This window comes from Manis javanica, chromosome 6 (genome assembly GCF_040802235.1).
Source record: "Manis javanica isolate MJ-LG chromosome 6, MJ_LKY, whole genome shotgun sequence".
Lineage (NCBI taxonomy): Eukaryota > Metazoa > Chordata > Mammalia > Pholidota > Manidae > Manis > Manis javanica.
Genome location: NC_133161.1, coordinates 73,070,549 through 73,090,373, shown reverse-complemented (window position 1 = coordinate 73,090,373; position 19,825 = coordinate 73,070,549). Strand labels below are relative to the sequence as shown.

Sequence of the window (19,825 nt, the reverse complement as noted above, 5' to 3'; positions counted from 1 at the left end):
GATGAGGAAAAAGCCTTTAAGTAATTTTAAGAAAGAAGATGTTACTAAACAGTCACTGTTTTAGAACAGTTACTTTCATCACCAGGTATACATTGGGTTGATGGATTCTTATCTGGTACACAGTGAATTGGTGGCAGATTTTGAAGTGTAGAAGAAGATTAGAAACACTTTGAAATGAATAGTATAAAACAAAAATGAAGAAGAAAACTCAAGCGGAGATTTTGTTGATAGAGACTCAAGTAGTATTTCCACAGAAATATGGTTTTAAAGATATGATTTTACTTTCTAGGACTTTGAAGGAAGTATTTAAAAATCTGTTTATGAGAGGTTTTAGTCATTATGATCGTCAGCTTAGAAACGATATATTAGTGATCACTACAATTATAGCTCAAAATCCTGGAGCACCAATGATTGTAAGTATAAAACAAATTGCATTCATTTTAATTGTGGAAGTTGGTGTTGGGTGAGGGAGTTCTAAACTATGTTGTAATATTTATGCACTTTGTTGTGCATAAATGTCATGTAATGTCATGATGTTCACAAGTTACAGTGTAATGTCATGATGATCACAAGTATAATTGTACTCTCCCAATTCTTCTTTGCAACTTTAGAAACCTGAGATCCTCCTCATGTTTTGTAACTTACCCACATACTTACCATTTATGATGTGTATCTTTTCTTCCTGATGATAAACATTTCTACCTGGTATCATTTCTCTTTCACCTGAAGAACTTCCTTTTCCATTTCTTGTGAGGCAGATCTGCTGGCTACTGGCAAAAAAAATCTTATACTTTCTTTTATCTGGAAATATCATTAATTTGCCCTAATTCTTGAAGTTTGTATTCACAGAATTTAGAATTCTAGGTAGAAAATGTTCCCCTTTAAACACTTTTTAAAATATATTGTTCCATTGTCTTTTGGCCTCCACTGTTTCTGATAAGAAGTATTCAAAATTTCAAATTGTTGTTCCTCTAAAAACAATGTATATTTTGTTTTCTGGCTGTTTTTCAAGACAGTCACTTGATCTTTGGTTTTCAGTAGTTTTACTACAATTTGCCAAGATGTTATTTTCTTTATATTTATCCTGCCTGAGGTTCACAGAGCTTCCTAAATATGTCAATTTAAGTCTGTCACTAAATTTTGAGAATTTGGGGGCATTACTTATCAAGTATTTTTTCAGCCCCATTCTCTCCTGGAAATCTGACTACACGTATGTGTGACTTCTTGGTGTTCTCCTAAAGGTTTGTGAGGCTCTGTTCACTTTTTTCAACCATTTTTCTTTCTACTCTTTAGATTGGATACTTTGTATTGGGTTATATATTTAAATTCACTGACTTTTTTTTCCTGTCATCTCATTCTGCTATAAGTTCCATCTGGACACTTTTATTTCAGATGCTATATTTTTCAGTTGCAAAATTTCCTTCTGATTCCTTTTTGAGTTTCAATTTCTCTGCTGAGAGCTCCGGTCTTTCCATTCGTTATGAATATCTTTACTGTGGATTCCAGTGAACTCCTCCAAAAAGTTTATTTTTTTGTACCAAATGGCATTTGGTTTGGCTAGACTTATCCCTAGAGTGGATTGTAGTTCAAATCCCATTCACTTCTTTTAGCCTTACCTGGGATGCTTGAGTATTCCCTGCCTTTGTGCAGTTCAGGTGTCAGCCAGAGATTTGTAAAGTTTCTACACAGAATTTGGGGTTCCCTTTCTCTGGCTTTCTCCTTTCTGGGATTTCTCTCTTCACTTTCCAGTATCAGTGGTAACTGCATAGTTGCCTCTGTCCTCTGGTTCTTCAAACCATTTTGATTACATCTTTACCTTGGGATTTCATAGCCCTACAAGATGCAGGCTCAGGCCTAACCTCACTCCAAAAGCCACTGAAAAAAAAGGGAAACTCATGTAGTGCCATTTACTTCTTCAAAGTTCTCTTTCCCCTTCAGTATCTGCTTGGTTTTGGACACAAGACAGTTGTTTTTATGTTTTATTCAGAGTTTATAATTGTTACCTGCAGGAGAGTTTCTTATAGGATATACTCAGCCATACCAGAAGCCAAGTCTTCCCTTAATTTATAATATAAAAATCACTGAATGATTGATATCCTAGAGTAGAGATCTTTGGCCACAGTATTCACGTATCAGCTCTGTACTTTCTAAGACGTACTTACAGGAAATTTGGCAACAAAGGCCTCAACTCCATATCAATGAACATCAAGTGATCCCAACATAAGAGAACAGTCATGGAATTCATACTGTGCAAAAGGGGAAACAGTCCTACCTCGCCTGCTAGTCGAGGCTGCAATGTATAGGGTAGACCTATACATGTCTCTGGAAACCCCTGGTCAATCAATAAGTTCTCATTAACATCCTTGCAAACACTCAGGTGAATTCCATGAATGTGAGTCAAATAATATCTTCAAATGTTAAAGAAACCATATGGATCCTAAAGTTATAGGCACATAAAGCTGTAAGCTCAAAAGCCAGGATTTGTCACTCTAAACTCACCCTAGTGTATGAAGTCCAACTAGGATATCTCTGTTAGTAATGAGTTCCCTTATGTTAAAATGTTTGCAGTTCTGGTCATTTTTCAGGACTTTTCATGTTAAGTAGGAACTGTTTTGTTACTTTCTACCAAACCTTTGACATACTGAGAAAACTTGGGGTCGGAGTGTGGATCAGGGTATTTAAGAAAAAAAAGTTGTTGAAAATAACTGTGTTTTCCTCCCTTATTTTGTCTCTTGAAGTTATAGATAATGAATTACATAAGTAAGTTGTAGTCTTAATACACTTTTTTGTTCTCACCAAATTTTCAACAATATCTTGTAAAATATTCTCAGAGTAATATAAAATATTTTTAGAACCTAGAGAATTAAGTTTAATATTAAATAAATTATAAGTTTATCTGGCTATATGCTTTTATTTTCTACCTTTCATCCCTTCCTACTATTAGTGCTTTATGAATTCAAATGAATGATAAGGGAAATCTGATCAAGATACTTAAACATTAAGTATAGGCATCTGTAACTTAAATTCCATCTAGTTAATTCATCCTTTTGTTTGTTTTGTGTATTTTTATTAGGAATGTGGCTTTACCAGGGATTTGATACTATTTGCAACCTTTAATGAAGGTAACAACCATAAAACTTTCAACCAATAATTATCTTTATGAGTCTTATACATCACTTTAGCTTCAATTTTACTTTTCTTTTTTTCCCCCCTCACAGTAAAAAGTCAAGATCCTTTGGTAAAAGGTCTTAAGCTTTCTAATTCCTATGAAGATTTTGAGTTGAAGAAATTGCTCTTCAATATAATTGTGATCTTATGTAAAGATATACCTACTATTCAGGTAAAAAGCAATCAAAACAAAACAAAATTATCTCACTTGCAGTATAACTTTTTGAAAAAGTCATCACTGCAAATCTCTCATCGACCCATATGTTTACCATAGGAAGCAGCAAATTCCTATTGGCTGGAATTTCACCTTTTCAAAAAGACCTTTCTTATCTGTTAATAAACAGTGAACTTGCCTAAATTTAAAGCACATAAACAAAAGTGGGAAAAACCTTAGAGATTTTATATATTTAGAGGTATTATATATTTACATCTCCTGAAGAAGAGAACATAAAATGAAAGAAGATCCATATAGGTCCATCCAGCCTAATAGTTTAACTCTGTTGTAACAAGAGATTATTTAATGCTGGAAGAAGTTGCTAATCTCTGTGCCACCAATCTCAAACGATTATGAACTTGCTTTTTCTCCACGCAAGCTTAACGTCTTAACATTCTTTCTTATTAACCATGAATTTTTCTTAGTACTTTATATCCTACATAACAGCTTAATGTAATTTGAACACTGAAACTGAATTTCACTTGTCTTATCACCTAATAGCTATGCAGCCTTGGCAAAATAACCTAAACTTCCTGGGGCTTGTTCCCTCTGTCTGTAAAAGGAAGGTTATAATTCTGCCCTCCTCACATGGCTGCCATGAGACTGAGATGAAGGCTTTGTAAACTATGGAGTGATAGAAAAAATGTACTACTAACAATTTCATTAGTTTAGTTATTTGCTGTATTATGTGAAATTTCATTTTAGTCCTAAAACTCTTTCAAGTAACAAGGAGTTATCATGATAAAGAAGTGGATGTTCCTTCTATCAATATCATTATTGATAATAGAAAGGTGGTAGAATGTAACAGTTAAGGCTTTTGTCAGTTGGAATCTAGTGCTATCACTTACTAGCAGTGTGATCTTGAATAGGTTGCTTAGTTTCTCTAAATCTCAAGTATCCTAACTTCAAAATGGAGATAACACCTAGCTCACGGAATTACTATGAGGACCAGAAGAGCTCAGAACTTTCTTAGTGATGCTACTTTGAGGAATATATAAATACTTAAATTTGCTCAGAAAAAGAAAAGTTGTCCTTACAGTTAAAACTTTATTTCAGAAATATATACTCTTTACAGCCTAATATATTTTCTGAAATGCCAAACAGAAAGTCATTCAATAAGATATGGTTTATTATTACAGTAGAGTATTATAAAACTATTAAAACAATAGATACAAGGATAAAATTTACACTACAGTTTAGAAACCAAGTTTAGTTGATAACAGAATCAAATGTCACAACCACTATTTGAGTTTCTTAAAGCACAATGTGAGCAGTGAAATGAAATTTTTTATGTCATATACTTGTGGTCTAGTAATAGTAATGATAAGGAATATGTGTACTATTATTTTCACTTTCAGAGTATTTCAAAAACATTATCGACTTGGTACTTACAGTGATGCTAGGACTAGTTGTTATTCTTATTCCTGTTGTCTCAATTCTAAATCTTGTCTTCTTTCCATGTGGACTAGGAGAAATTTTAGAAAAAGTCATAGATATTATTATGAAAAAGTCTTTTAGCACATGGTGTGTTACTATCTTGCAAACCATAAATATGCATCAATCAAAATCAGCTATAATATTAACTCAATTGTCATATTATGATAGCTATGCATTTTTGTTTTAATTTTATTGAAATCATGAATTCAGTACCATTTTAAAATTCTAGGCATGCCATTAAATATGGCTTGTGACCCAACTGGCATTTGCTAGATAGAATATTTGTATAAGTTCTCTTGCAGGTGCTTAAAAATTAGCCATAGTCATTACTATAGGCAAAAATTTTTTAATGCAGTTGAATGTGTGAAATGTTTCCTTTAAAAAAAGGGGAGGAAAAAGAGAAATGCCAGCAGTTTATTTGCCCCAAAGTTTCTCTGGTGATTTTATCATAAGAAGGAGCTAAATTACATATACAGGCACCATAGCCTAAAATAAGTAATACCTATATTATTGTCAGCTAGAGAGTGTATATCCTAGAAAAGGGGATCATAGCCAACGCTGTTATTGAGTTTCTTTTTATTTTATTTTATTTTTTATGCTTAATATAGGCTGAGTTCTTTAGGAAGCAAATATTTGAATGATCATCAATAAAGCATCAAACTGGGTATCTTTTACTCAATTTTCTTAAATAAAATTGTTTCAATGATGTTTCTAACAAAGTTCTTTTTGTCCTTTCTCATAGCTGTTAATTGATGGCAAAGTTGTTTTGGCTTTGTTTACCTATGTTAAAAAACCAGAGAAACACAAAATAATTGAATGGTCTGCAGCCCAGTATGAAGAACTACAGTTGCATGCAATTGCCACTTTGTCATCGGTGGCTCCTTTACTAATAGAAGAGTATATGTCGTGCCAGGGAAACTCTCTAGTCCTTGCATTTCTAGAATGGTGCGAGAGTGAGGGTAAGTGGCCCTTCAAGATTCCTGTCAAAACTTTAATCCGCATATTTGAACGGAGCTCTCAATTATGAATAGAAAAAGAAATAAAATTAATTAAAGCAAAGAGATATAAAAATATAGATCTGGCTTCCTGTGATTTACATGTTGTTTTAGGGGGAAAAAACCCTGATATTTCACTTTAAGTCAAACATTACTAAATGTCATAACTATCGTTAATGCATACCTCTCAGGAAAAGAAATCGTTCATGTAGCCTGATCAAAATTTTTGTATTATGTGGCCTGTCCAATAACTATACTAAGTCCTGGAAGTATTTTGATTATTCATTTAGCAAATATTTACTGAATACCTATGAGGTACCAGGTATTGTTTTAGCTGCTAAAGGTACATTTATGTTCAAAATAAACAAACTTCCTATATTTATGAAGCTTAAAATCTAGATTTTTTAGCCAGAAGTAAAGACTTCACCTGCAGTCTACCAAATTAGCAGAGCCCCAATATACAAATACTTCATTTCAATTTTCATAATTCTTAGAAAGGAAATAAGAAATATATTCTTTATTTTAAGGAATTTTATAAAGAGGATGCTGCATTCTTTTCTGGTAGTAATTTTTCTCTGGAAATAATTTTGCATGGTGCATTTTCATTAGATCAGAATATCACTCATCTATGAGGGAGGAAAAAATATAGCTTATTTTTTTAATCTCTAGTTTCTAATAGGCTGAGTTACTAAATTTAGTCTTATTACTATGTATTTAATAAAGCAGTTATTGTGTCTGTCTTTTATATCATTTATGTTACAGAAGACTAAGGGCTAAAGAGGAAATGCTGCCTAACAAAAGGAAGACTGATAGCTACTGGTTGGCTATTAAGTACTGCTATGTGGTAGGCCTTAAACATGCAACAAGTATTAACTCATTTTCTTCGCAACAAACACAGGAGTTATAGGTACATTATTATCCCTATTGGTCAGATGGATAGAACTCAGAGAAGTTAAATAATGTATTCCTGGCCACACAGCAAGTGGCAAAGCCAGGATTTAATGCAGGCAGCCTTGCTTCAGAAACCTTTTTTACCTATACACAATACTCAGAAAAGTATTTTGAACATTTTTTTTTTAGCTTTAAACAAAAACCACTTCTAAGAGAACCTTTTACAGAAGGCATATTGCAAAGAAAAATAGAGGACTTGTAATTATTAAGACCTACCATAAAGCTATAATAATTAAAAGTGTATGGTGCTAGACCAGGAATAGACCAACAGAATGGAATACTTGAGAGGCTGGCATTATCAAGAGATGATTTTGCCCATGAATGAGGGAAAGAGATGCTGAGAAGTCATGTGAAAAAATTAAATTTAGATCCTTTCACCTTGTTTCAGAAATCAATTGCAAAATGAATTAAAGTCCTAAATATGAAAAGTTAAACTATAAAAATCTTAGAAGAAAACATGGGACAATATCTCTGTGGTAACAGGATAGAAAAACATTTTTAAAAACCAGAAGAGCTTAAACTATAGAGGAGATGATTAATGCATTTAGTAAATGCATTACTGTAAAACTTAGAAATATCTGTGTAACAAAATATGAATAAATTATCTACAAACTAAGAGAAGATGTTTATTCACCCTGTGACTGATAAAGGATCAGAATCCAGGTCCATAAAGAACTCCTACATATCAAAAAGAAAATTAATTCAGTAGAGAGTAGACAAAAAATAGAGATTACCAAGTCACAGAGAAATTCTCAAATTTTCTAAAAACATGAAAAGATGCTCAACCCCACTGGTAACCAGAGAAATGCAAATTAAGATTAAGATAGCAACGAACTACCATTTCAAATTTAACAGATTGTGAAAAACCTGTTGGTATTATACATATTATCCATATAGCTACTTTGGGAAACAATTTATCAACTGTAGTAAAATTCAGTGTGGGCATACTTTATATGATTCTGGTATCACATGGTGAAATTCTTCTCAGTTGGAATAAGTGGATATGAACAAGAAGGTTCATTGTAGCATTTTGGTCTAATGAATGAATAAATTGTAATTTATTTATAAAATGAATGCTGAAAGCAATTTAAAGGAATGATGTAGATCTACTTGTGATAGTGTGTATAACTTTACAAACATAAAGTTGAGTAACAGTAACAAATTACAAAAGATACATACAATAGAGTACACCAGTAAAATTTTAAAACATACTTCTGTTCTGGGAATAGAAGGGGAAGGGTGTAAGCTATTTCTCTAAAAAATCTAAAGTAAGTATGACAAAATTTTAACATCTGTTTAAACTTATATCTGGTATATTCTGGTTTATTTGAAATGGTTTAAGTTTAAACTTCTTGATGCAAGTTATTAATATTTCTCCACAGATTCCTTCTTTAGCCATGGTAACAGTTTTCATGGTACAGGTGGACGTGGCAATAAATTTGCTCAGATGCGTTACAGTTTAAGACTCTTGAGAGCCATGGTCTACCTTGAAGATGAGACTGTAAACAAGGAACTTTTTGAAAAGAGAACAATTCAGCAACTGATAGGTAAAACATAACATGCCTGTGCACTGATGAATGTAGAATATTTATAAATTAGAGGTTTGTTTGAAATTTTTTTACAAATTTATTTTGTCTTTATAGATGAGAAACTCTTGAATATGTTCTTAAGTTCTGTTTCACACTGTTGCTATAAATCAGTTTGTCTTTTCTGAAACATCATGATCATATCCTTTAAACATTTGTTTACTCAATTCAGATAAGGTTATTTAGGATTATGATTTGGATTATCTTTATCTTTTCTTTTAAATGGACTATTGTTATATTTTATTCTTACAGTAATAAGATCACTGCTTTTTGGTCAGGCCTTTTTGAATCATTGTAAAAGAGGATAACATTACATTTGCCAGTGCATATGACGTAGCAGAACATTGGTGTGCTGGTATATACACAAATGTACACGAGAGATTCTTTTATGATATAAAATGTCAGGATATCCTTGATTTTCAGCTAATAATTGACTATGCTAAGTCACCTTATCTCCAAATTACACACATGTAAACTCAGTGTAAAATTCAGAACCCCTGAACAAAAACTTTTTACCTTCTGTTAATTAAAAATTAAACAGTACTCTGGCCCTAACCTGTCCTGACTTTTGAAAAGTAAGATCTATTTCAGTCATATGCATATTTAGTGACTGGCTCATGAGTAAGTGATATAATTTGCTGGATGCCAATTTATTACAAATGCCTGCACAAAAACTCTTCTACCTGTTAAGTTAAAAAGTGCCTACTCTTCCATCATTAGTGGACTGGAGTCATGCCCTCTAATAATTCTAGTACGCAAAAGAAGGATATTGCAAAGGGGGCTAAGCAAACACATGCATTTTCTTGATGGGTTTACTTAAAATGACCAGACCTGAAAGTAGATTTTATCACTTCTGTATACATCATATTATGTAGAACTCAGTCTTAAGGCTCCAGCCTAACTGGGTGGAGTCCAGGAAATACATATGTCCAGAAAGAAGTCTTAATATTAACATGGTGGGAAGGTAGAGGGAAAAAGGAAAACAAATAGCAAAGTTCTTTTCTTCTTATGACATCTTCCCTTTATCTTGAAAGAAGCTGATGTTTATCAAGCGAGTTCCTAGAGGCAGGGACTCTTCTCTTAACAGAATTTAACAAAGGGCTCTGTAGTAGTAACATGCTCAGTGAAGAGTAATTGCATTGTAAATATTTATACATCTTTTGTGTGGCCACTGGGGTCACAAACATGTAAAGAATATGACACTGGGGACCCTTCTCTTAATGAAAATAAAAGAAAAGATATATATTATAGCAAGGTAGCATATGTTATCCTGCACCGTAAGTAAGGCACCCAGAGTAATACAAAGTGTAAATTTTGTATTTCCACAGAAACTAGGAGGTTTGGGTAGTTTTCAAGGCCAGGCAATCTCAACAGAAACATTCATTGAGTTGGGATGTGAAGTACAGCTAGTGTCAAAATGAAAAAGAGAGAAAGAGAGTCTTTCAAGCAAGGGGATAGCATGAGCAGAGATATGGTGCTAAATATGGATGCTAATGTGTTCAGAACTAGCTTAAGTGGACTCAAAGTGTTATGAAGACAAATAGTATGAGATAAGGTTAATTGTCTGGTCAAGGACCAGCTAGAAAGAGTTTTGAATAGCAGAAAAGAGTTTGAACTTCATCCTCTTTAGGCATGGGGAACCATTAGTGGTTTTTATCAGAAATACTATATGTATAATGCTATTTTAGGAAGAGGAATCTGGAAGAAATGTATCAGATAATTTAGAACAGAACAAGGAGAAGGTAAAGTCAGAGATTTAAAGGATATTGAAATATGAAGTAAATAATTCAGTGTTAACATGCCATGTGTTATACGCAGCAGAGAAAGTGATATGCCTGCACCCAGGTAGGAAGGAGAAGCAGATCTGTGGCCAGATGAGTCTCCTAATAAAGGAGCACAGGTCCTCTGTCCATGGCAGGCCCCTGCAGTCAGCCTCTAGCATCCTCAGCTAACCTCTATAGGGTCTGACTCCCCATCTGTAATTCATCCTAACAGGGCCAATAATCATCCTTTCAGGGCCAGCTATGGACATAGGCTGTGATTTCCATGGCCTTCTTACCTTGGAGTATAACTCCACACCTTCCTGCTAGTAACAGTGACCCTTTAACGGAGAAAATGTTGTTTTTGTTCCTCATTTAAATGTTAAAGGAAAATTCCTTTTTTGAGCAAAATTTTATTGTGAATATGATTCCATTAGTGTTATTAGTTGTTTTCAGGTCTTTTTAAATTTTGATTAGAAGTGAAGGAGGTATTTTAAAGGATGTGGGAATGCTGCTATCTAAAGTTGTTGAAGATGCCTTCAGGTAGAGATAAGGAGGGGATGCAGACAAGAAGTAACAGGAATAGAAAAAGTACTTAGAGGTATCTTCCACCTTTGCTTAAAGCTGACCCTGTTAACCCTGAGGAGAAGAAGCAATGAGGCAAACTATGATGAGGCATTTGGGCCATGTATTTGCAAAGGCACTCATCTCTGCCTCATGAAGCTGCATATTTCTAAACAGTTTCATTGGTTGAGTGAAGTATCAGGTTGTTTGGGCATCTTAACGACACTCCATTAATTCTGCACTAGAAATTCTATATACATGGAGCTACTGGTTGTATTGAGACCTCAAAGAATCCATTTATTAGCTTCCATCTATAGCTTCTAGGTAGCTCTTCAATAAAAATAGCCTGTTTTAAAATAGTTCTTCTAGCTGAAATTTTATAAAGAGGGATTTCAAAAGAGTAATTGATCAAAATAAAAATATAGTGTTCAATAACTTGACATTCAATTCTTTCATACCAGGAATCTTTAAAAATACAATAAGCAAGTCTAGTGACAAGGAAGAGGCCATTATTTTGGAAATTCAGTCTGATATATTACTTATCTTATCTGGTCTTTGTGAACATCATATTCCTAGGAAGGTATGTATGCCTGTGAATCAAAGTTTTGTTCAGATCCCCTAATCACACCTAACGCTATGAACTTTTCCTTATAAGTGTCCATAAATGTTAGTGTTTTTTAATCTTTTGATGATTTAATATTTGTTTTGTAATTAGAGTATATGTATATATAATAAAGTGTATAGATCTTAAGTATATGAAGACAGAATTGGAAAAATTATGAAGGTTTCAGTAGAAGGATTTTAGAGAGACAACAGGAACTGTAAGTTCATGCTTAGATCCAAGTATGGAACTTTGCTTGATGCAGTTTCTCCTCATATTCTAACCACCCTGTGCCTGTGCTCTTCTGGAAGAATACTCATAGTCTGCTTACTGGGAACCAGAATTGAGCAAGGCAATGAAAAACATAATTAGTAATGGACAAACATTAGCTGGTAATAACTTTGTATAAATTATTAATGGTTTTAACAACTATTTATGTTTTTATTACTTTCTCAGGAGCATTAGAAAATCTTCCATGATTTAATTTTAGCCTTAACTTAAATTAGTTTTTGCTATCTGGTATCTATCTGACATGATGTTAGGGTACATTGATTATAACATGAAAGACAATCATGGGACAAGCCTATGGTTTTTTTTTTAAGAGAAAACAAAACAACAAAAAATATAAAGGACAATTAAGCTGGCATGTTGATGGATGCCCTCTCTTAAAATGATTGGTTTTACAATAATTTGTTTTAAATTCCTGAGAATGAGTGAGTATAAATTCAAAAAAAGTGTTTTATATTAAAAGTATTGTTTCCCTAATAATTCTGTAGTTTTTGGTAGAAAAGGTTTAGGGGACAGGCTGAAATGGGAAAGGAAGGGATTATTTATTTATTTCAAGAAGTAATTTTAAATATATCTCTTAGGAAACTTTTGGAACTGAAGGAGTGGATATAATTCTTCATGTAATGAAAACAGATCCCAAGAAGTTACAGAGTGGACTAGGCTACAGTGTACTTCTTTTTAGTACATTGGACAGCATTTGGTGAGTATTACTGTCCCCATGTTAAATGAATCACAGTACAAGGGAATTGCTTGTATAGCTATGTGTGCCAGTTTTCTTCCCTCAAAACCACACCAGAAAGATAACTCTTTCAATGTCCTTTTCTTTTCAGTAGTCCAGAAATGGCACTTACCAATGACCTTTGGGAAGCAATCTTGTCCATCATTCAAATATAAAGTCATTCTTGTATCTGAACCTAAATCCTTCTTTTTTGTGATTTGAATACATTCCCTTTAGTTCTCTTCTGGGAAAACACAAGCATCTACTATTAGCCATACAATATCCTTCTTATACTTAAAGACTTTTGAATTCTGCATTTATCTTCTCTTCAAGGAATTAAAAACCAATTGATTAGCATATTATAGCATAGCTAAGGGCAAAAAAAATACTGTTTTCTTAACATTAATTTAGAAAATTTTGTCTTGGAGAAAATTACTAGAGTTTCATATATCGTTAACACTTAAAACACTTATTTTGTCCCATTTGGGTGGAAATTCATGAGAGCCATACTGCAACACTTTGGGGAAAAACAAACTGATGACTATATATCAATGGACCAAACAAGATATATATGAAACATTCCACCCAGTGGTAACAGACTACACATTCTTTTCAAATGTTGTGACACTGTGATTTATAAGAAGAAAAGTATGTACGGTCCATTTCTAGTATAGAACTCCTAAACCTCCTGTAACTTCCTAATCAGTAAGAACAATGGAACATTACATTACTTGTTACAACATTTGTAACAAGTTCTAGTTCCAATAATATCTCGAGTAATAAAGATGGAAATAGTGTCTTTTGTTATTCTTAATAAATCCTGTAAACCATATCTGAGTTTATGTTAATGAAATAATTTCTGGAAGGCCCCTAGATAACCACAGGATGGGGGTGCTGGTTGCCAGGGGAATCAACTATATGACTGATAAGAGAGTTGAAACTTAGAGCCCCCCTCCTCCACATTTAGGTGGGGAGAGAGGCTGGAGATTGCATTTAATCACCAATGGCCAATGATTTAATCAATCATGGCTACATAATGAAGCCTCCAAAAAATCTGAATTTAAGACTGAGAAAGCTTCCAGGTTGGTGAACAGATGGAAGTTCTGAGAGAGAGAGCGTGGAAGCTCCATACCCCTTCCTCCACACCTTGCTCTATGCATTTCTTCCTTCTGGCTGAACCCAAATTATATCATTTTAATAAACTGGCAATCAAGTAAGGAAACTGTTTTCCTAAATTCTGTAAGCTGTTCTGTAGCTGGTTGGCCAGAAACACAGGTGAAATCTAAGGTAGAGGAACTAAGTTCTTAACCTGTAAGACCTGATGCTAATTCCAGGAAGGTAGTGTCAGAAGTGAAATAAATTGTAGGATACCTGTTAGTGTCTATGGAGGATTGGAGACTTGGTTGGTGTAGGAAAAACCAACACATTTGGTGATCAGAAATAAAGTACTCAGAGTAGAATGTTGAGAGAAGACACAGTTTTTCTTACAAGGGCACATGGAACATTCTCTAGGATATATCATATGCAAAGTCACAAAACAAGTCTTAACAAATTTAAAAAGACTTAAATCATTCCAAATATCCTTTCTGACCACAATGGAATAAACCTAGAAATCAATAACAAAAGGAAATAAGGAAAACTCACAAATGGAAGCATGGAAATCAAACAACACACTTTTGAACTACCATTGGGTAAAGACAAAAACAAAATGGAAATCAGATTTCTCAAGACAAACTAAAATGAAAACACAACAAACCAAAACTTATGTGAGATAGCAAAAGTAGTACTAAGAGACAAGTTTATAGGAATAAATGCCTACATTAAAAAGGAAGTCTCAAATAAACAACCTAACTTTATACCTCGAGGAACTGGAAAATGGAGAACAAACTAAGTCCAAAGTTAGAAGAACAAAGGAAATAACAAAGATTAGAGCAAAAATAAATGAAATACAAAACAGAAAAAAAAATCAACCAAACTAAGAGTTGGCTTTTTTTTTAAAAGATAACATAGAAAAAGAGACAAACCTTTAACAAGACTAAGACAGAGAGAGAAGACCCAAAATCGTAAATGAAAGAGAACACATCACAACAGAAGCCACAAAAAATAAAAAAGGGACTATTATGAACAAATATATGCCAACCAATTGGACTACATAAAAGAAAAGGATAAATTCCTAGAAACATACAACCTACCAAGACCGCATCAAGAAGAAATAGAAAGCATCAACAGGCCAATAATGATAAAGAGATTATATCAGTAATCAAAAACCTCTCAAAGAGAAAAATTCCAGAACCAGATAGCTTCACAAGTGAATTTCACCAAACATTTAAAGAAGAATTAATATAAATCCTTCTTAAACTTTTCCAAAAAATGGAAAGAGAACACTTCCAAATTCATTTTATAAGCCTGGCATCAACATGATACCACAGGCAGACAAAGACACCATAAGAAAAGAAAATTACAGACCAATATCCCTGATGAGCATGGAAGTAAAAATCCTCTAGAAAAATATTAGTCAACTGAATTCAACAGCACATGAAAAGGTTCATAGACCATGACTGAGATTTATTCCTGGGATGTAAGAACTGTTTAATATACACAAATCAATCAAAATGATATAAATATTAGTGTAATGAAGGGCAAAAAAACACATAATCGTCTCACTAGATGCAAAAAAAAAAGCATTTGACAAAATTCAACACCCTTTTGCAATAAAAACAAAATCTTAGCAAGTTAGGTAGACAAGGAATTTACCTTAACACAATAAAGGCCATATTAGCCCACAGCTAATCAGTGGTGAAAAGCTGAAAGCTTTCCCTCTAAGATCTGAAACAAGGGAAAGGTGCCTCTCTCAAAACTTCTACTCAACACAGTACTATAAGTTCTAGCCAGAGCAATTAGGCAAGAAAAAGAAATAAAAGGCATCCAAATCAGAAAGGAAGAAGTAAAATTATCTGTTTGCAAATAACATGATCTTATACATAGAAAACCCTGAAGACTTGGCTAATATCCAACAGATATAAAGAACTCATATAACAACACCAAAAAAACAAATAATCTTATTAAGAAACGGGCAGAGGTCCAGAATAGGCACATGAAAAGATGCTCCACATCACTAATCATCAGGGAATGCAAATCAAAACCACAGTCATATATCACTTCATACCAGTCAGAATGGCTAGTATCAAAAAAACAAAAAATACGAAGTATTGGAGAGGATGTGGAGAAAAGGGAACCTTCCTATACTGTTGGTTTGGGAATGTAGGTTGGCAGCCACTATGGAAAGCATTATAGAAGTTTCTCAAAAAAATAAAAGTAGAAATACCATACAACCGAGTAATTCCACTTCTGGGAATTTACCCAAAGAAAAAAAAAGCACTAATTTGAAAAGATATATGTACTCCTATGTTTACTGCAGCATTATTTACAATAGCTAAGACATGGAGCAACCTAACTGTCCATTGTCAGATGGATGGATAAAGAAGATGTGTACATATATGCAATAGAACATTATTCAGCCATAAAATAGAATGAAATCTTGCAATTTGCAATAACATGGATGGACCCAGATGGTATTATGCTAAGTGAAATAAGTCAGGGAAGGCAAATACCATATAATTTTACTTAAATGTAGGATCTAAAGACAAATGAACAAACTAAACAGAAATAGACCCAAACACAGAGAACAACCTGGTGGTTGCCATAGGAGAGGGAAGTAGGGGGATGGACAAAATAGGTGAATGGGATAAAGAGGTACAAACTTCCAATTATAAAACTAGGGGGGTGAATAGTACAGCATAGGGAATATAGTCAATAATATTGTAATATCTTTGTTGACAGATGGTAACTACACTTAACATGGTGAGCATTTAGAACTGTATTTAATTGTCTAATCACTGTGATGGATACCTGAAACCAATATGATATTATTTACCAACTGCATTTCAATAAAAAAAAGACAATCTTAAAGACTCCACAAAAAAATGTTAGAATAATAAATGAATTCAGTGAAGTTGCAGGATACAAAATCAACTTAGAAAAATCCATTGCATTTCTGTACATCAATAATGAGCTATCTAAAAGAAAATGAAGAAAACAATCACATCTGCAGTAGCGCCAAAAACAACAAAATACTTAGGAATAAACATATCCAAGGAGGTAAAAGACTTACACACTGGAAACTTTAAAATACTGATGAAAGAAATTAAAGCAGACACAAACAAATGGAAAGAGTTCCTGTGTTCATGGTTAGAAGAATTCGTATTGATTAAATGTCCAGACCACCCAAAGTGATCTACAGTTTCAATGCAATCCCTATCAAAATCCCAAAGACATTTTTTACAGAAGTAGAAAACACAATCCTAAAAGTAATATGGAACCACTAATCATAAAAGAAACATAAATCAAAACCACTATGAGATATCACCTCAAATCTGTAGGGATAGTCATCAAAAGTAAATAAAAAAGATGAGTGTTGGTGAGGATGTAGAGAAATAAGAATCTTTTATACTGTCAGTGGGAATATAAAGCGGTACAGCCACTATGGAAAAGATATAGATCTATTGTACAACATAGTGCCTATAGTTAACAATAAGGGACACAAGGAAACTTTTGATGATGATAGATATTTTTATTACCTGGTTTGTATGATAGTAACACTAGTGTATACATATGCCCAGACTCACCATACTGCATAATGATGTGCAGATTTTTGTATTCCAATTATGCCTCGATTCAAGTTGGGTGGGGAGAAGAACTCTGATAACATTACTTTCCATAATATCAAATAACTAGACTTACCTACTGCAAATTCTCTGTTTATATAAAGAGTTGGACGACTAAGCTGTCATCCAGACACACATAAGCAATGGGGTTAATCGGCTATCTAGTTTATTTTTTTACTGTAGAGAAGGGAGGGATATAGTGATAACATGATAACCTGATCTTAAGTTTCAAAAGCAAATTTTTATTGGCCAAAGCACTGTATTAAGCATAGTAAAAAAATTCAGAGATAAAGATCTGTTAGCACTACCCTTACTATATTGGGATTCACTGGTTATTACAGAAAATATCTTGATATTTTATCCCTTCTTTATTTAATATACCCCAAACATACTAAAACTTAATATATTTCAAATATACTAAAATTAATAGATTGATGGTTTTATTTGCCTGTCTTCTATAATACAACTTCAAATCCCTTCAGATAAGAGATAATGAAGAAGTAATAAGTAATAAATAAGTACAGCATTAACTGGCAATACCAGGCATCTGTTCTTTTTCCTTTTCTCAGGAATTTAAATTGAGGGAAGTTTTCTTCTACTCATCATTTGCATCATGAAAGAATTTAAAATTTAATCACTGTCATCCATTGAGATGATCATATAATTTTTCTCCTTATTCTGTTAATGTAAAGAATCACATTATATTCCTTGAATAAAACTGACCTGGTTATGGTGTATTATTTATTTTTCTGTTGCTGGGTTCAACTGGTTAATAATTTTAGATTTTTTACACTATGTTCATGTGACTTGAATTTTCCTTTTTAGTAATGTCTCAAGAATGATTTTGGTATCTAGTTTATGTTGATGTCATAAAACAAGTTAGAAAGTATTCCTTCTTTTTATATTCTTTAGAAAGAGTTTGTGTAAATTATTGTTTTCTTTCTTAAATAAATAGTATAATTTATCAATTAAGTCATCTATGCCTGGAGTTTACTTTGTAGAAAGTTTCTGAAATAGATTTCATTTATTTAATACATATATGCCTATTAAGACTTTCTATTTCTTGTGTAGGTTCTGATATGTTTTTCCAAGAATTCACTATTCTGTCTAAATTTTCAAATTTACTATAATATGGTTATTTGTCATATCCTATTAATATCTTTAATGTCTGTGGGATACGAAGTGATGCCTTCTTTTTCTTTCCTGGTATTTGTCATTTCTGCCTTCTCTTTTTTATTTACCTTGATGAGTTTCACCAGGAATTGATCAATATTGATCTTGTGTGCTTTGTTGATTCACGTCTTTTCTCCTTTCATTCAATTTCACCTTTCCTATGCCTTGAGATAGATTCCAGGATCATACATTTTCAACCTCTCTTATGATCTAATACATCCATCTAAGGCTGTAAATTCTCCTCTAATAATGGTTTTAGCTCCAGCTCATCAGTTTCAATAGATTCTATTTTTATTATCCTTAAGTTCAAATTGCTTTCTAATTCTCATTGTGGTTTTCTTTTTTGACTTGGGCAACATCGAAGTATATTGTTTAATTTTTGAACAAATAAGAATGTTCTGTTTTTTCTATTATTATAATTGTTATGAATTAAAGAGGTTAAAGGCAGCCCATGATAGGCACCAGAGAGTACTCCTTAAAAGTGGGAACAAAATAAGTGTGCTTCAGAGCTAGAGGTGGTAAACCCTGGAACCACTTGAGTGGGAAGGGCCAAACTAATGGCCTTTATGCACCAACCCCATGTCCCACCATCACACAAAACAGGCAGCAGAAACAAGGGTCTCTTTTTTTTTTCAAGAGGGAGCCGTGTTAAATAATTACCATATTATTATTAAACCGTAAATAATTAGATAATATCCATGTTAAATAGGAAAGGGCTGTAGGAAGTTGACCCAACAGGCTTGCAGTGTGCAGGAGGAATAGAGATTAGCCTCTGTTCCTGTTTACCAGCAGGAGCAACAGCTTGTGAGGCCTGCATCCACGCCACTCCCAGGAACCAGTGAGCCGCCCTGGCAGCTCCATGGGAGCGGCACAGGCCAAAGCAACAGGCATTTGAGCCAATAATCTCAAGTGCAAAGATAAGATGTAATTAAAAATCATTAAATGTTTGGGGCAGGACAACTCTCTGAAAGGCAGACAGAAAGGGGATAAATCTTGAAGAAACCATTACTAGAGCACTCAGGGGACACTTTAAGAATAGCTAATGTCATGAAAGCAAAGGGGAACATTGCATCTACAGAAAAGAAATAGGAAGTTATGAAAAAGAAACAATTCATATTGGTTTTAACATAGTTTACACTGGTAAAGTCTCTTCAAAGTTTAATTTTTTAATTAAACAGTTACTTGATTTAAGGGAGTGAAGGAAAAATTCAAAGAACATTTTGATAGAAATAAATTTACAAATTGAGTTTAACAACAAATCTCTCTTAAATGAATAACTTCCCTTTTTTTAAGGTGCTGCATTTTGGGATGTTATCCCTCAGAGGATTACTTTCTTGAAAAGGAAGGCATTTTTCTCCTTTTGGACTTATTGGCAGTAAGTATGATTATAACAACTATAAAACAAAAAATAAGAATGTCTTTATTAACCCTTTCCAAACCGAGTACCACAGAACACTTTCTGTGATTAAATGTGCCCCCAAATCATGTTCAAACGTGTTTTAAAATAAAATTACTCCTGGAGAGTCACAATATGCACTGGCATAGTAAGGGGTCTGAAAAATCCCTCCAGTGAAGAAACTAGATTACTTAGGTCCCAGTGTTCCCAAGTACATGATAGACAATTTGTTTAATAGGTTTTTTTCCCA

The 19,825-nt window shown here is 33.4% G+C and overlaps 1 protein-coding gene across 4 annotated transcripts in view; it reads left to right on the top strand.

Moving 5' to 3' along the window:
• The window catches only part of CFAP69 (cilia and flagella associated protein 69), a 54,903-nt gene that overhangs the window by 24,583 nt on the left and 10,495 nt on the right, over window positions 1-19,825 (top strand). For all 4 annotated transcript variants that reach the window (XM_017644896.3, XM_073238875.1, XM_073238874.1 and 1 more), the window contains 8 exons: window positions 290-413; window positions 3,074-3,122; window positions 3,219-3,340; window positions 5,562-5,778; window positions 8,148-8,312; window positions 11,137-11,255; window positions 12,146-12,264; window positions 19,473-19,554. In XM_017644896.3, coding sequence (XP_017500385.3) covers window positions 290-413; window positions 3,074-3,122; window positions 3,219-3,340; window positions 5,562-5,778; window positions 8,148-8,312; window positions 11,137-11,255; window positions 12,146-12,264; window positions 19,473-19,554 — 997 coding nt within the window. The remainder of the gene's footprint in view (window positions 1-289; window positions 414-3,073; window positions 3,123-3,218; window positions 3,341-5,561; window positions 5,779-8,147; window positions 8,313-11,136; window positions 11,256-12,145; window positions 12,265-19,472; window positions 19,555-19,825) is intronic.